Genomic DNA, 16,602 nt, shown 5'->3' with positions numbered 1-16,602 from the left:
CTTGGAGTAAGGCCTGTTACACAATAAACATGGTCAAAGCATGAGCTGCTCTATTTGCAGTTTTAACGGAGACCGTGGAATTGTGCACAGAGTTTTATGTCACCATTTGTCAGGTCATCCTTTCCCTTGGGAACACTTTCAATGAAGACCCTCTAGTGCTGGTTCAGGTTTGCTCTCCCCACCCCACCTCCCTGCCACCATATACCATATATTATTCTTGATGACTCTTAGGAGGTGGGTTTGGTTTGGTTTTGCCCTTCATGTGTAGCCTGCAGTTCTTTCTCCCAGGACATTTTAGCCCTGATTGAACCATTGAACAGCACCAGCTCCAGACTTACATAACAGCATTGGGAGCCTTTCCTGTAGGGATTTGCTCAGAACCCTCAGAGTCAGTTGCCCAGGGAAACAAGCTGGTGATGTCACAAGGTAATCACACTTCTAGTGCTCTCTCAGGTGCCTTCTGCTGAGCCTGAGCAGGGCCCAGTTCTGCAAATTCTGCCCAGCCTAAGCACATTCTCATCCTCTCTAAGGCAATGCAGAGACCCCCCACTCTTTCCCAGCAATGTCTAAAATCAGGTATGTTGGGGTCATGGCTACACACCTCTTCCTTTGCTTCTTTGGCCACAGACCTCTTGCTGTGCTTCTTCTCATGGCACAGAAACACCCTTGTAAATGATCTGGGGCAGCCCTGGGTAACCTTTGGTTCTCTAGGGCATAGATACAAAACTTAAAAAAAAAAAAATGCCTTGGGGCCTCTCCTTGGAGGAGCAGTTTGCTGCAGATTTTATAGGGCCCTAGAGACCTCAGGAGCAAGATTAGAATATCCTTTCCCTTTCTCCTGACCTCCCTCTGTGCCATAAACATGCCCATAATCTCTCCCATCTCCTCAACCTGATCCTCATCTCTCAAGAAATATTATTCCAACTTCCTTGTTCTGCCCAGATAAAAAGAAAAGAACAGAGGATATGGCCCTGACAGTATTGATTAGGGTTTTTTGGTGTTTCACAATAAGGTCCCTTAACCCTCACCCCAGCCAAACAGTGCAAAGTGCAGATCTTGCCTTTCCCCCTGCTCTTCTTCCAAGCCTAAGCATTGAAACTTCTGTAAATCTGGGGATTACTTATCATTATCTAAATAAAAGCATCTAAAAACCAGCAATAATCCCATCTCCCAAGTTTATCAGGGAAGGAGCCTATGAGAGAAGCCAAATTCAGCCTTGCTGGAACTCCCAGTCCCAGAGGGGTGTGGTTTACAGCTCTCGGGCATGCCTTATGACTTCGGCTGTGACCCACAGACGGACACCAGAGGAAAGCTACCTGAGTCATCACGGCTCCCTGGTCAGAGCTAGCCATGACGAGGATTTGTACCTGCGTATACCACTTCCTTGTTTTGAGCTGGTATATTTTTCTCAATTATTACATCTCACAACAAGGAGGAGACCAGCGGAAATCCAAAGTCTTTCTCAATGGCGGACAGTGGAAGTACTTGACATTCCTAAATCTGGTAAGTCCATATGACCATACCAGGAAGCAAGCTGTTTGTCCTATAGAGTACCGGTGTTTTTACATGTATTACCCTTGAGTTTTATTAAATACAAAATTCTATTCTTTGTCTTCCTTCTTCATTGTCTGTGCGTTTTGACTTTCTTTTTGACTTGACAATCTGCTCTGAGAAACCCAGCTCAGAAGTTATTGGTAGCTGTATTTTGTGCTAATTGTTAAACACTCTTTTGAAAAGAATCATATCTTGGAGTTCTTCTTGGATGAGCTCAAATGGAAAGACTAAATTAATAGTTTCACTGTGGGGCTGACTACCAACACAAGCAGGATTTTGAACTTTGCTTGGGGAAATCTGTGAGGGAAGACAGAGTGGCGTATGTTGCATGGGAAGCACAATTTCCAATGGGGGAATAATGCCATTTTCCAGCACATACTAACAGATTTATCTAAGAAAAGCAAACACATTTTGCCATGTTCAGATCCCACTTCAATTCTTTATAGGCTCAGGCTCCATTGTAAAGGATGGATCACTCAGCCAAATGGCAAATACACATTTTTAACAATTCACCAACCAATCCTATGACTCGATTCCTTCTTGTCTCTCTAGCCCAGCTGACCACATTCTGATGAATGAAGTGTGAATGAATGAGAGAAAGACGGGTTTTTAAAAAATGTTTTGGGAGTATGTAAAAATATTAGTTAAAAACTAAAAATAGTCCATCCTTTGGGGATGCTAATTACTGTTTCAGATTTTTTTAACTAAAATGTAGGGTGCTGTAAAAACCTGTGATTTCAGAAACCGGGCAAAATATTCCAGTCCTTGGGATTCACAATCCTAAGAGAAGTTATGCATGGTCAGAAAAAGTGATATTCCAAAGGGCTACCGAGAGGAAATGCAGAAGTTTCAAATCCAAGGGGCCTGGACATTCTCTTCCTGTCTGGCTACTTGCTGGCTTTTGATTTTGACTTGAAAGTTTCCAGCCCTGGCCTCTCTTGTGTACTTGAAATTATCAAGGTGACTCTTTTTAATCATAGGATTTTTTGAAACAAACACACAAATAGAAAACCACAAAGAAATAGTTTTGTGGAGCAGGATAATATAGTGAAAACCTCAGCTTTGAATTATCTATTGGCTTTATATTAAAAATAGTCAACAAAAGACAGGGGTGTCTGCAGCCAGGATTGATGGTGGAATCTAATCCAAATTCCGGTATGGACGTCCCACCTCACAGTAAGCATGGCTGAGAACATACTTCTCACCTACTCCCACGAACCATCTCCCTGACTTCTTCATTCTCAGTTCCATGCCCCGGAGCCCTCATATTTCCAAGAATGGAAAAAGCCACTTATCTTGTGGAAGACACTCTTCTAGTATTAATACCCTTTTCACTTCCCTGATGAAATCAGCCACCAGATCCTATGTTTTTCCTTCTTCCCCAATCTTACTATCCCTGTAATTACAGGCTCTTATTAATTTGTACCTAGGTGACAAGATTATCTCTTCATTGCCCTCTTATTAGCAAGCAATCCATGCATCTACCTCTCAGATTTCCGATTCATCTTCCCAAAGCACTGGTTTTGGTTGGGTTTTGTTATAACCGTCATGAGCCTGCTTACACAAGGTGGTTCTGCCCCTCAAGAAATCACAGTGGCTCCCTCCTACTTTATGGATCCAACTGTGAACTCCTGACTGAAGAGCTCACCAGCCGACTCAGCCTTCAGGTCCCCTTCTCCCCAGAAGAGCTGGTCTCTTCTCCAGGAAGGCCTGTGTCTTCTCCAGCGTTGGTCCCTAGGCTTCTTGCCATCACCTTTCTCACACCATCTTTGGATGAAAGGCCTATCCACCTCTCTCCACCACTTTACTGCTTTCATAGACCACCCCAGATTCCATGTTTTCTTTAGAATCTCTGCTGACCAACTCCAACCCACATTTGTTTTTCGTTTCCCTGAGTTTTCATGGCATCATTCAGTCTCTGGTTATTTATGTAATAGTATTATCTTCTTATTTCTACCCACATGTGAGTCTTAACATTCCAATCAAAGTGTAAATGGCTCAAAACAGGAGTTCTGTCTCCTAACATTCTATGAGTCTACACTGTATTTGCTACAGTGGCTGGCGCGGAGTGCCCCCAGAAAAAAAATTAAGCGACTTCGTATGTTGAGTGCACTTGAACTTCAGTGTTTTCTGCCTTCCTGAGCAGTATTATCTCTTCTGACATCTTTTGGCTCTTGAAATGACACAGAGGGGCTTGCTTACCTGTGGCTGTTTCCTTTCCAGGCTCTGTTAGGTGTCATCTTGAAAGTATGACTTAATGTGAAGTTTTCTTAATAAAACATTAAGTTTTATGACTTAAGACAGGTTCACTGTGTTTCAGAGGATCAGTTTAAAGATAGATTCCAAACATGTTGCTCAAGGTGAGATCCTGAGCCTTAACATTTCTCACTCTTGAGGCCTCAGGGGCTGATTTCATAATTGTGTTTCCTACTGATTAATTGGTGTGTCAACTAGTGATTAATTAATGACTAGCTAGTGGTTGTGTTTATAAAGGCACAGAAGTCTCATAACTTGCTGTAATACTCCTTAAGTTATTTTATGTAAACTTGTTGGCTTCCTTGCCTTCCAGGAAATTTACCACCTCCCTTTAAACAGCTTTAATTTTTACTTGGCAAAATATCTGTTTTGCCCCATTTCAAAAGCACTATCCACCTCAGCGCAGGTCAATTTTCTGACCATCCTCATTTTTCTTCTTGAAGCATCCAACGGCATTCAGAGGGAAGATGCACAGGATTGGTGGCAGGGGGGCGCTGTGGGAGGGGTACCACTGAGAGTTGGTCCCAGTGGCCAGTTCCTGCCTAGTTCCCAAGGAGAGTAATGAAAAGAGCAAGGAGATGTGAGCTTTTGCCTAATGAGGGAGTGCACCCACCCTAGGGAAGGGGCGGCCACTTCTCTGTTGGGAAAGAGAGGCTGTATAGCCCCATGGTTATAAGCATGAGCTCTGCTGTCGTGAGCATCTGGGATGGCAGCTCAGCTCTAGCGCCTCCAGGGTCTGTGATCCTGGGCCATGTATTTCTTTGTGTTTTGAGTTTCCAAATCTGCCAAGTAGAAATAAAAGGAGTGCCTCATCACAGAATGACCATGAGGGATATGGGACTCAAAACACAGAAAGCTCTCAGAATGCTGTACACACTGGGTGTGGAGATAGGAGGGTGGTGATGGGCTTCCAGTCATCTCATCTTTGGGTAGAGGTCATGCAGAGGCCAAGGCAATTTATTGGGATGTGGGCCACCTGACCAAGGTTGGTGGGTCATGGGTCCAGGCAAGGGTCATCCTCCCGCCTCACTGCTCTGGCATCTCCCTCTGCAGGGTGCACACTCCAGCTTCCCAACCAGAGGACGGCCACTGTAGAGCCCCCTTTAGCTGTGCAGGTACAGCCTTCAGGCATCAGGGCTGTCCTGGGGGTGGAGATGGCCAGCTCCAGCAGAGAGCAGTGAGCTGTGCTGAATGGGGACGCCCCTGAAGCTGGGTGTGGAGACATGGCTGTACTGTGGATATCTTCAGGGGGCTCGTGTCAGCTCAGGCTTCCAGTGCCTGGGACAAATGTTGTGTCCCCTCCTCCCTATCCACTCCATTTCTATGCAGGGACTGCCCCTGACCTCAAGGAAACTAAACTGGGAGATGGGGATTGGAGGGGATTTTAGCTATAATATAACTTGTTGGCTTTATACAGTGTGCTGGGTTTTCCTCTTTTTAAAAGTAAAATTCCTCATGAAACTTTGTGCCACATAACTGGGATCTCCAGGGGAGATTCTGGATGGTCCCCTCCCCCCTTAACCAACAGAGACACGACCTTTCCCTCCATTTATCATGCAGTTGCCTAAGCCTCCCACAGCTCTGACCTCATCCTCCTCAGTCTGTCACCCTGACAACAGTAACTTCATCACATAGGTCCTCAGAGATGGCAAAGCAGGGCCGGGGGAAGAGAAATCCTTGAGGACCTTCCATTGGTCCAAACTCCAGAGCAGTGCACAAACAATGAGAAGACGGGATCCATTTATGTTACAGGACCCAGTGGGGGCCAACATTTAATTTTCATTAACAGGCTAATACATTCATCTGTGGAACAGAGAACTTGTTCTCTGTTTTGACTTAACAGAGTCAAAAATTGATTATATGTTCACAAAAATGCTTAAGGCCACTGTTTTCACCTCTCAGATAGCTGAAAGGGTAAGAACTGATGGCAGGAAATCGTCACCACCAGTACCTAAAATAAAATAGCTGTAACGTCCCTGGGCAACCATGACATTCTGGTAGGTTCTTTATATATACACTGTATAGAGGTCAGTGATTGAAGACCCCTCTTCTGTGGCCAGGTTGGCTGGGGGTGAGTGCTGGCTCCGCTGTTCACTTGTTGTGTGATCTTGAGTGAGTTACCTAACATCCCTGAGCCTCACTATCCTCATATGGTGTGTATCCCCTGGTGTGGCCCCCAGATTCTTCCATGTCCCCAGCATCAAGGTACTTGTTCCCTAGTTCCCGGCAGGAGTGTTGGCTGCTGATGACTCACAGCTGAGGTCTTATCCCAGAAATGCCCTTAGGAGAAGGGAGCTGTCTAGACAAGGCTCAGGGTCCTCCCTGAGGTTGCTGCATCCAATGACTGGTTGATTTGGGGTAGAGAGGCCGGTCGCTAGGATAACTCTGAAGAGCCAGCTCAGCTCCAGAGCTCCTTCGGAGACCAGCTGATTCCATGCAAGTGCTTTGCCTTTCATCTTTTCCTGCAGCTCTGTCCTCCTCCCCCACCCCCGCCCCTCCCTCTCACAGTTGTTCTGAGAGCACTCCTCAATGAATGCTCTGCAGGCAGATCTAAGAATCTGGTTCTGTTTCCCAAGGAACCTGACTACATGATGTAAGATAGTAAACATACAGAAAGGGTTCCTCCTCCTCTTTCTCCTCTCTTTTTCCTAATAAAGACACATGAGCACAGAGCCCGCCCTAGCCTGTACTATGTCTAACACAGTCTCTGAGTTTCTGGCACCTAACAGGCACTCTGTGAATGTTGGTTGCACGAATAAATAACCAGGTCATGGGTCTACCTGGTCAGAGCCACTTTCTAGGGAACCCCACTCCACCTGTAAGGGAACCTACTCCCAGCCTGTCCATTCTGCTGTTACTCTGATGCCAGTGGTCCACAGCTATGCAACCCTGGCTGAGCATCCTTAGAACTCATCTGCCAACCTGTCCTTCAGTGCTCTCTGGGTTTCTTCTCTTCTTATTTTTTTCCCTCCTTTTTATGCCAGCTTATATTCTTCATATCATTTCTTCTGTTTTTTTGTTTTTGTTTTTGTTTTTTAATCTCAGGTTTTTTACTTAAGCTAAGTGCACATGAATGGTGCTTGAAACAGTCTATTATATAAACTACACATCTATTTTAGCAAAGGCTTTCTCTACCTTCACCCAAACTACCCTCATCATCTCAGTTATAGAAAATCGTCACCACCATTAGTCCCTGTTTGCTCTTTTATTCTGGAATAGTCTCCTACTGCAAGTCTTGCATCATTTTGAAGGCGAGACCTAAGAAAAGTCCCAGCGTGTTCAAGTCAGGCATAGAGCTGGGCTGGGTATTGGATGACTTGACTCATCCAATAAGATTTGTAATGTCTTGTTCAGGAAACTTTTGGAATTTCCCTCTCTGGAATTATTATTTTTTTAAATAGAAGAAATTCTCATTTCCTGAGATAGTTGAAGAAGGTTCTGGCTTAAAGGCAAAGAAATTAACTTGATGACTTAGAAAGGCGAAGTTTCCATCATTTTAAGATTTTTGTGAATCTTGTGAAGGCATGTGAATGTAAAAACAAAATTTCCTTTAGCTATGGTTTCTTAAATTGCACTACTTAAATTGCACTACTTAAATTGCGCCTTCCCAGGTGGTAAATTTGTTAGCGAGCAGCAAAAACGGAAGCCAGCTAACAAACTTAGACCAGCAACATTTCAGAAAAAAGGCACAAGGAACAAACAGACTTAGAAAAGAATTGGTAGAAGAGATAAATCACAGAGCTGTAGCTCTGAAATAACCCCTGATCAAGATTCCATCAGCTCTGCTTTCCTGGGCAGCCCAGATAGGTGAGAAATGTAAATGAAAATCATTTTATTGTGAGATTTTTCAAAGGAGGCCGGTTGTTGCCATCTTGTTTTATCTCTACTGTGTTGGTCTGCTTGGACTGCCATAGCAAAATACCACAGCCTGGATGGCTTAAACAACAGAAATTTATTTTCTCACAGAGGCTAACAATCAAGGTGTCAGCAGGGTGGGTTTCTCTTGAGGTCCCCTCTTCCACCTGTGGATGCCACCTTTTTCTCCCTGTGTCTTCACATGGTCCTGCCTCATGGTGCATGGGGTCTGCATCCTAGTTTCCTCTTTTCAGAAAGACACCAGCCATATTGGATTAGAACTTGCCCTGACTGACCTCGTTTTCACGTTTTTACTTCTCTAAGGAACCTATCTCCAAATAAAGCCACAGAGGGTCATAATTTCAACATAAAAATTTGGGGGGGAGCATAATTCAGTCCCTGATAGCTACCATTTTCTCCCTCAACTTGTTTTTTTTTTCTCTGCTCATTTTATAAACATTTCATTGTATTGTCCTTGCGGAACGTGCAGACCCTTGTCGCATTGGGTGAGCTGATACCAACCTGACCTTGGGGCCCTTCAAGAAGCCTCTCCACTGAACGAGCTCATGGTACCTCCCTCTCCTTGCCCTCCAGCTCTGCTGCGTGGCTTCTCTCTGGCCTAGTTCTGGCTTATTTATTTCTCTTGGCAACACCCTAGCGCCTCCCTCCTGAGTTCCTTTGTGAGGGCTCCACAAATATTCCCTGTTGGTACAGATGATGGCATGTCAATGCAGATTGAGATCAGTAGGGACAAGGCTGCCCCACGCACGCAGTTGGCCTATACAGTGAGCGGGGGTGGGGGAGAAGGGGTGGGGTGGGGGAGGTGGAGACGTGAGTGGCAAGTCTGTGGTGTGGAGAAAAGTTTTACTGATGAAGGAGAAGCCAGGGAGGCTCTGAGTTATGTGTTCTTTTCTCCCAATCCCATTTCCACATTTTTGACTGGGAAGAGCCAGAGAAAGTTAGGACGAGCTTGACTCATGGTGACCCTAGGAAGGTCTTGCTAAGGAAAGCAGTCACATGGACTTCACATGCTGGGTGGAGGCGTCCTCTCCCCAAAGACAGAAAACCTGGCAGACATTCAGTGCTCAGTACGTGATTAATTGCTCTGTTGATAGAAGAGCGCAGGCCTCGTTGCCGGGGCCCAGGCCCCATGCCTGCCCTTCCCAACTACAGCAGCTGCCTGCTGTGGTCTGAACAGCTGGAAGTAAAACCAGGGGTGAGGTGAGAGCTGCTCTCAGGGGTGGAAAGAGCGGAGGAGGACGCAACTTCCTCTAACATCCATGTGCAAAAGACGGCTCCCAATGCTGCAGCCCAGGGGCGGAATGTCAAAAGTAGATGGCGGGTGTTGGGGTGACCTCCTCTTCAGGACATTCAAAACCATTGCCCACCCCTCTTTGGAACCACCCTTCTGGCTCTAAAACTTCCTCCTCCTTTCAGGGATCATGGGACTCTTGTACGTTCTCCGTTTTCTATCTGGTCATTCTTTGCTACTTTGCGGTCCCCTTGTCCCTCATGCCTTGTGGATAGGGCATTGCCCCTGCATTCACTTTCCACTTCTCTCTCTCTCCAAGCTCATCCCACCAGTAGTGCTCACTCCTGGATCTTCACTGTCCCACCTCTCTTGGATCTAAATGTCCAAATGAAAGTTCCTTTAGGCAAGTGGTTTTCAACCTTAGCTGCCCTGATGCAAATCACTTGAGAGAATTTTTTAAAAATCCTGAAGTCCAATCCACACCCCTTAGGAAATTAGACTCGCCAGAGAGATAGGTTGAAAACCAGGCATCAGTATTTTTCAGAGTCAATTTTAATTCTCCCACCTGGAGATAGCTGGCTTTCTTCTGACCTCCTTTGGTGCTTTACTTTTAATGAAACCCGACTTCTTCTTCTTCTTCTTCTTTTTTTTTTTTTTTAAAGTGTGACTCACGAACCAGACTCTGGGTTTTAAATCCACATTTACCAACCTTAAGACTTTAAGTAAGTTTGTTCATGTCTCTATGCCTCAGTTTCCTATTCTGTAAAATGAGTTAGGAGAGAGCATAATAATAGCACTTACCTCATAAGGTGGTTATGAGACATTAAAACCTAGATCAGTGCCTGACACATAACAAGAAATCCATGAAAGTCTGTTATTAGAGCTTTGAGTAGTCACTAGGAATTTTCAGTGATAAATTTATGTCTAATCCAGTGAGTGTTTCCAAAACTTGAGCATCTGTAAAGATCACCTGGAGAGTTTGTTAACAAGTTCCTGGACCCCACTCCCAGAGATTCTAATTCCCAGTCCAGGGTGGGGCTGAGATCCCGCATTTCTCACAAGATTTTGGGTGACACTAGTGCTGCCAGTCTGAGGACCCAGCTCAGGTCTGGGTCCTGGGTCTGGATTAGGCTGGCCTAATTCACCTCTGCATCCTCCCTCACCCACCCATTCAGGCTGAATGGAAGGAGGTCAGCTCTGCTAGAACTTCTTTTTTCTAGAGTTCAGACCTCAGAGGTAATTCCCCAACAGCTAATCTGATCCATCCTGAGAGCAATGTCCCAGGCTCCAGACCTTACCTGACTCATACTCTGAGGGCAGTTTTTCTGATAGCCCCTTTTGTACCAACCCAGAGCTTTCTAAAGAAGAATCAGATGGGCTCTAATGCAAGCACAATCAAAACCAACCATAACTCTGTACTTTGACCCATAAGGCCATCAGTCAGAAGCCACATGTTTGTTCAAAACAGTAAGAATGGGCAAAGTTTGCCCTTACCTGGTCTTACTTCCCTGAAAAGAGCCCTATGTCTCTTTGACGTCGCCTCAGGGACCTCATGGTACTTAGTGATGCACCAGAGCCTGGCCTGCTCTATCTCTCTGCATTTAATTCACTCCTTTAGCCAGATTTTCTTTGTAAGGGCTTCAGGCACCCCATTCAATCAGGGAAGATGTCAACTTGCCCCTCAGATAAGCAAGACACCATTTTGTGCATCTCCCTCAGAAAGAGCACAGAGCCCCTTTGTGGCGCTCTTAACCCTGACTCCAGCTTCTTTAATGGGATTACAGCACTGGGCATTTAACATCTTTTTTTTTTTTTTCTTCATGGGAAGAGGCCAGAATACGTCCACCATTGTGTCTGGCTCTTTGCCCTTGTGCTATTTTATTTGGTTTTTCCCACCTCCGTGCGGCTGAGGTAACTCTCATTACATTCTCCTTTTAAGCTGACTCTTTATTTTGTTTCCGTTTTAGCTCGAGTCCATTACACTAAATACTGTACACATTATTATCCCCTAAACGACTTTACTCAATCAGTTTTAGCGAGCAAGGTCAGGGCCCACTGAGTTGGAAGACCAGCCCTTGAATTGGCTCTCAACCAACATAGCCAACTGCCCCCTCCTTCTCAAACCAACATTGCTCCCAGAGGGATGGAGCTTTACATCAGTGAAGAATGTATTAATTAAAGCAAATGAAAATGCCCTCATTTGTTGTAATGAATTCAGCTCTTGCAGGCCATTTTCTACGGGGTCGTCTGTGTGGAAGATGTACTAAAAAGAATTAAGGGGGAAAAAGACATTAAGTTCATGACCGCCTTCAGAGACCTGCTTTTTACCACGCTGGCTTTCCCAATCTCCACAGTAAGTCACAAAGATGTATTAGTAATATCGTACACATGTCCCTTTGGATGAACATCACTCCTCCTGGTCAGCAAGGCTGTTCAGGTGCCCATTATTGTGAACCAGAACAAGGACTTTTGCATGAATGTCTTGTCTGAGGACTGTACTGTGTTGTCCGGTGTCATCAGGAAATAAGGCTCATTACTGACCAGAATTATCACTGCCTTCTTATCTTTGGAAACATTTGATTCAAAATCCTTGTGGATGTCCAATGGGGAAGTTTGAAGGATCTTTCTTAATCAAACTACAACTAAGATAGCCTTGGCTCCACCAGAGTCCTGGGAATGCAGTGCTGGGGAGACAGATGACTCATTTTCCCTTTTATACATCTTGTTTCACTTGCTACAATGAGCATATGTTACTTCTGCAAGTGGAAACCATTAGAAAAAGGGGGGGTGTGCAAGGACATGAGAACTTCAGCGTTGGCTCGTGGAAAAAACAATTGGGGAGAGAGTGAGACAGTCTGTCCAAAATATCTAGTGTAGGGTGCACAGTGAGTGCCTCATTCATTTTGTTGAATGAATGGACACTGGAAAGAAGCCTGACATATGCCAGCGACAGCGAGTGTATTTGCTGACACTGCCCACGTTTTGATGACATTGCTTCTGTTTTCATTCATTGGTTAGAATGGAAGCAAACTGAGATCAAGCCTGCAGGTTGCCCAGCAGGGCTTATGCTTAGGAATGACTGCCTCCCTCCGCCTGTCCTGGTCTTGCCTCCTATATTATTGAGATTTCAGACTTAAGTGCAAAATGAAACTGCCCAAACACTGACAAGTTCTCAGATAACAGAGCAAGTCCTGGCATTCCAGTTTTACTTTGCAGGAAACCTCCTCCTCCACCCCCATAAATCTAAAGGCCAGGTTTTTAGTAGCAATGGAATTTATTCATTTTTTTAAAGACTTAGAAATGGAGGCTTTGGAATTTAAGAAGATAGGAAGATGGGAAAATTAATGGTTATTTTCACCCCCATCTCTACATTGGCTTTGTAACCCAGAGGGCAGACACTTGGCCAAGAGGCACGAGAAGATGGGGAGATTTCAAAGCTCTGAGAAAGGGGGAGATACAACTTTCTAATATTAACTAGCTTGTGAATTATCCTGGGCGCTAGTCACTTCTGTCCTCTCCCATTCTCCCTGCATCCCCTTGCCATGTCTACTAAAAGGGGTGGGGGGCAAGGAAAGAGTAAGACTCAAACCACCCAGGTGGCTGATCTTAGTACTCCCAGTGAAAGCTTAGACAAGAGATGTCATTGGTTAAAATAAAATGACTTAATGGTCTGTGAAACCTGTTCGTCCATATCCTCCCTGACTGCCATGGAGACAATTAATTGATCCCCAGTTCTCTGGAATCCCCAGAGAGTGGACATAAGACTTCAACAGTCAGGAAGTCTGTCTTCATTTTACATTTCTATAATGTGTCTATAGGATATCTCTAAAACTGGTGTCTATTTTTATTTTACCATGTTTCCTTGGTTAACTTAGAAAGCTCTGATGGAAAACAAACTTAATGATGCTATTTTTGTCTTGTGTTTTCCAGTTTGTGTTTTTGTCGTTCTGGATCCTCTTTCTCTACGATCGAGAGCTTGTTTACCCTAAGGCCTTAGATGGTATCTTTCCAGTGTGGTTGAATCATGCCATGGTGAGTAAAGGGCAACTTCAGTGACTACACAAAGGCATCAGCCTCCGTACTGAGAACTCCAAAGGGCCTCATTTATGTTTCCAGACTTCTCAGTCCCCATCATCCTGTACATTACTTTTCCATACCATCACTGTTTATTTAAAGAGCACTGGGAGGGGGCCCCTGGGAGGCTCAGTCCGTGAGCATCTGACTCTTGATGTCTGCTCAGGTCATGATCTAAAGGTTGTGAGAGGGAGCCCTGTGTTGGGCTTCATGCTCAGCAAGGCGTCTGCTTGAGATTCCCCCTCTTTCTTTCCCTCTGTCCCTCCCCCTACTCTTGCATGCTGGCTCAGGCTTCTTCTAGATAAATAAAACCTTAAAAAAAAATAAGTAAAGAGCACAGTGAGGATACAAAATAAACAAAACAGCTACTGTAATTGGAGTCACTGTGAGGAGAGGGGATGCCCAGGCGACATTCTTTGCAAGTTGCCTCTGAAGTCATTAAGAAGATACCCAACCATAAGGACAGGCAATGTCTTGGCAGCTGCAGTCCTGAAAGAGAGGTGACTTCAGTGAATAGCATGTAATGAAATTCTGACCTAGGAAAGAAGTTAAGCCACCTTCAAGAAAAACCCACTCCAACACCCACAGGACATATCTCAGCCCATCAGCCGCTCTCCAGCTAACACTTGATTGGGACCATTGGTCACAAACGCACTTCTTCTTTACCTGTTTTTATGGAGTTGCCCCCATTTGGTTTTTTAATTCATGCATTTATTTTTGAGGGGCTAAATAGTAAATAGAACCTGTTCTGAGAGATTCAGGTCACTGGTATCTGAATGCCAGGAACAGTGGGTTGGACAAGAAGTGTTGGTACATGGTAAGCCCCATCTTGGATGAAAGAGAAGGTCTGAGTCGTTAACACTGCATGTATGCAGGAAACATTCAAAGTCCTAGCTCAGCTTCTCCATATTTACAAATGCATATCCACATTAATCAGGAGTTCAGAAGGAGGTCTCAGATTCTGCAAAGCAAATGACATTTAAAAAAACCCAAAAAGCCAAAAAAACAGGACATCACAAGGGAGAATATGAAATCTCTTCATGTTCACAGATTTTCTTCTGCTCCTAACCTTTCCATTGTCTTAAAACCTGCGTAATTGCCAATTTGGAACAGCAACTCCATTAACTCTGCCCCTTCATGTGCCCTTCCCCCAGAAAAGTGTACTTTCACTTTAAATATGTAATCAGTGAGATAGTGATTATTAATTGACAATGATATACAAGTTCTGCTCTAACTCAGAGTTCAGGACCAAAAATTTATATTAAAGAAGTCCCACCTCTCAGGGACCCCTCCCACCACCTCCTTATCTTCCCAAATCCCCATTGACATTAATCTGAGACACACATGTGGGGAATATTCCAGATTTTTAATGGCGCTCTATACTGTGCTATGCTAAGCCTGTTCTTCAAACATGAACTCATTTAATTCACACAACTTTCCTTAGATGACAACCATATCCTGATTTTTTATAAATTAGAAAAAAAATAAAAGGCTCAGAGAGGTTAAGCAATTTTCCTGGGACTACCAAGCTCATAAATGGGACAGCTGGAATTAAATCCAAGACGAACTCATTCTTTGTTGTTTTTTGTTAAAATAAGTATAAAATTTGTGGTTCGATCTGGTTTCATAATTCAACAGGAAATCAAAAAGGATGTCACTCTGCTTGATTAACATAGTAAAGTGGGAATTCTCATTTAAAAGAAAGAAATCCAGAATCCCCATCTGTATGGTAATAAGCCAAAACTTGACTTAAGAAAATGAAGTGAGGGGCGCCTGGGTGGCTCAGTGGATTAAAGCCGCTGCCTTCGGCTCAGGTCATGATCTCAGTGTCCTGGGATCGAGCCCCGCATCGGGGCCCTCTGCTCAGCAGGGAGCCTGCTTCCCCCTCTGTCTCTGCCTGCCTCTCTGCCTACTTGTGATCTCTCTCTCTGTCAAATAAAATAAATAAAATCTTTAAAAAAAAAAAAAAAAAAAAAAAAAAAAAAAAAAAAAAAAAAAAAAAAGAAAATGAAGTGATTTGGGACAAATAACTGATGTTACTAGATGTTACTAAATGAAAAGGCAGAGTGTAGGAAGTGTCTTTTATTATTTATTATTTATTATTATTTTTTGTTTTGGAGCCAAACACATATATTGAACACACTTTATGGCTTTTTCATGGCTTTGTAAGCTCATGTAGGAGCTTTCCTACCACCATTACAAGCTTCCTACTTCTTTGGGGTTCCATGTTCCACATAGACATGAAGCTGGATTTCTTCCAAACAGGTGTAATGGCAATGCCCAGCATTTGCAACCTTGCTAAACAGCTATACGGAATGTTGGTAATTTTGTAAGCAGATAATTGGATAATGTATATCATATCTGTGAACTAATTAGCAAGGCAGATATTATACAACAGGGGTTTTGAGATTATTTGTGCCTTCACAGTCTAGGGGTTTCTGTTGACCCTGCTCCTTGTCTTATGGTCAATCAAGTAAATCCCTTAGGGAGAAAGGGCCAGAGTCTACGGAGGATGACACTGGTGACAGAGAAGAGAGGAGGAAGCAATCTGCCCTGGGTCAGACACAGACTCTTCTGTTTTCTGTTCATTTAATTGGAGAAACTCTCAACAGAATCTTTATGGAAAAATGTTGGCATCAGCAAAACCAGCATTGGGTATCCTTAATGTGGTCACCTCCAAACTTTTATGCTTCCTTTTATTCTGCTCCAAACACAAGATCTTCAGGACTGCATTTCATCCCTCTTTCCCAGATCATGTCCCTTTCTCTGGACATTTTCTGTCCTTACTGTTGAATCCCCTTGGTCCCCCTGGTCTGTTGCCTCTAAAAACGCTTTCTGCTAATTTCTCATACCAGTGGGAATGAATATGGAAATAGCTATTACTGGGTCCGTTTCTCAACTCTTTCTCCATGCTAACAGTGTCCTTCCATGACAACCCAAAGGAGTGAGTACCTGGAGACCACCGCTGTGGCAGCCAGACTGATGGTAGGCGATCAGGCTGGACACTGCACTGGTTGTCTCTATATGCGGCTGGACCTGCTCTAACCAGAGTCCCCCTTTTTTCTCTTCCACAATATCAGGATTATTGCTGTACATAGCCAGTGTTATGCTTTCCTGAAAGATTCTTTCATTCCATAACAGTACTTAGTTTGCTATTCTAGTCTTAGCTTTGAATGTTTTTCCCATTACCATTTGTGATACTGCCCTGGGTTTAATGAACAGCATTTGTCAGATTAAGAAATAACACTTTTCCCTTTGGCACAGTGAGGTTCTGAGATCTTTGTGATTCATCAAGTCTTTGGAATCCTCCCAGGCTGATCCTTCTAGCTCATTGGAGACTCATTATTGAAGTACGGCCATTCAAAGTTGACTGTCATCTCTAATGGACATTTTTCTACCCTTGCTTTTTATTCAAACCAAATAGTAACATCAGTGAGATATTTGCACTCACGATTGACGGGCTGCCATTGGCTGGTGCCCTAAGAACGCCCATTAGAACCAGGCTGCCTTGTTTAAAGTAGATCCACCTGCCTCTTTCATTGCTAAGCCTTCTCCAGGCTTCATGAAAGAAGGAAAAGAACAGCAAAGTGTTCCTCCAGGTCTTGCCAGGA

The 16,602-nt window shown here is 44.1% G+C and overlaps 1 protein-coding gene across 4 annotated transcripts in view; it reads left to right on the top strand.

Annotated features, from left to right (window-relative positions):
* Positions 1-449: 449 nt before the first annotated feature.
* The window catches only part of LOC101686178 (androgen dependent TFPI regulating protein), a 62,335-nt gene continuing 46,182 nt past the window's right edge, over positions 450-16,602 (top strand). For 2 of the 4 annotated variants that reach the window (XR_006602593.1, XM_045067017.1), the window contains exons 1-4: positions 488-576; positions 1,176-1,503; positions 11,136-11,270; positions 12,848-12,949. Coding sequence is in view for 1 of the 4 variants with exons in the window: in XM_045067017.1 (XP_044922952.1) it covers positions 1,351-1,503; positions 11,136-11,270; positions 12,848-12,949 (390 nt within the window). In the remaining 3 variants the exon portion in view is untranslated. Of the gene's footprint in view, positions 577-1,175; positions 1,504-11,135; positions 11,271-12,847; positions 12,950-16,602 lie in introns of all 4 variants that reach the window. The other 2 variants (XR_006602595.1, XR_006602594.1) reach the window with 2 other exon arrangements.

This window comes from Mustela putorius, unplaced genomic scaffold, assembly GCF_011764305.1.
Source record: "Mustela putorius furo isolate JIRA1106 unplaced genomic scaffold, ASM1176430v1.1 tig00003870_pilon_pilon_pilon, whole genome shotgun sequence".
In the NCBI taxonomy this organism is placed as follows: domain Eukaryota; kingdom Metazoa; phylum Chordata; class Mammalia; order Carnivora; family Mustelidae; genus Mustela; species Mustela putorius.
The sequence above is the reverse complement of the archived record's forward strand: the minus strand, read 5'-3'. Positions and strand labels throughout refer to the sequence as shown.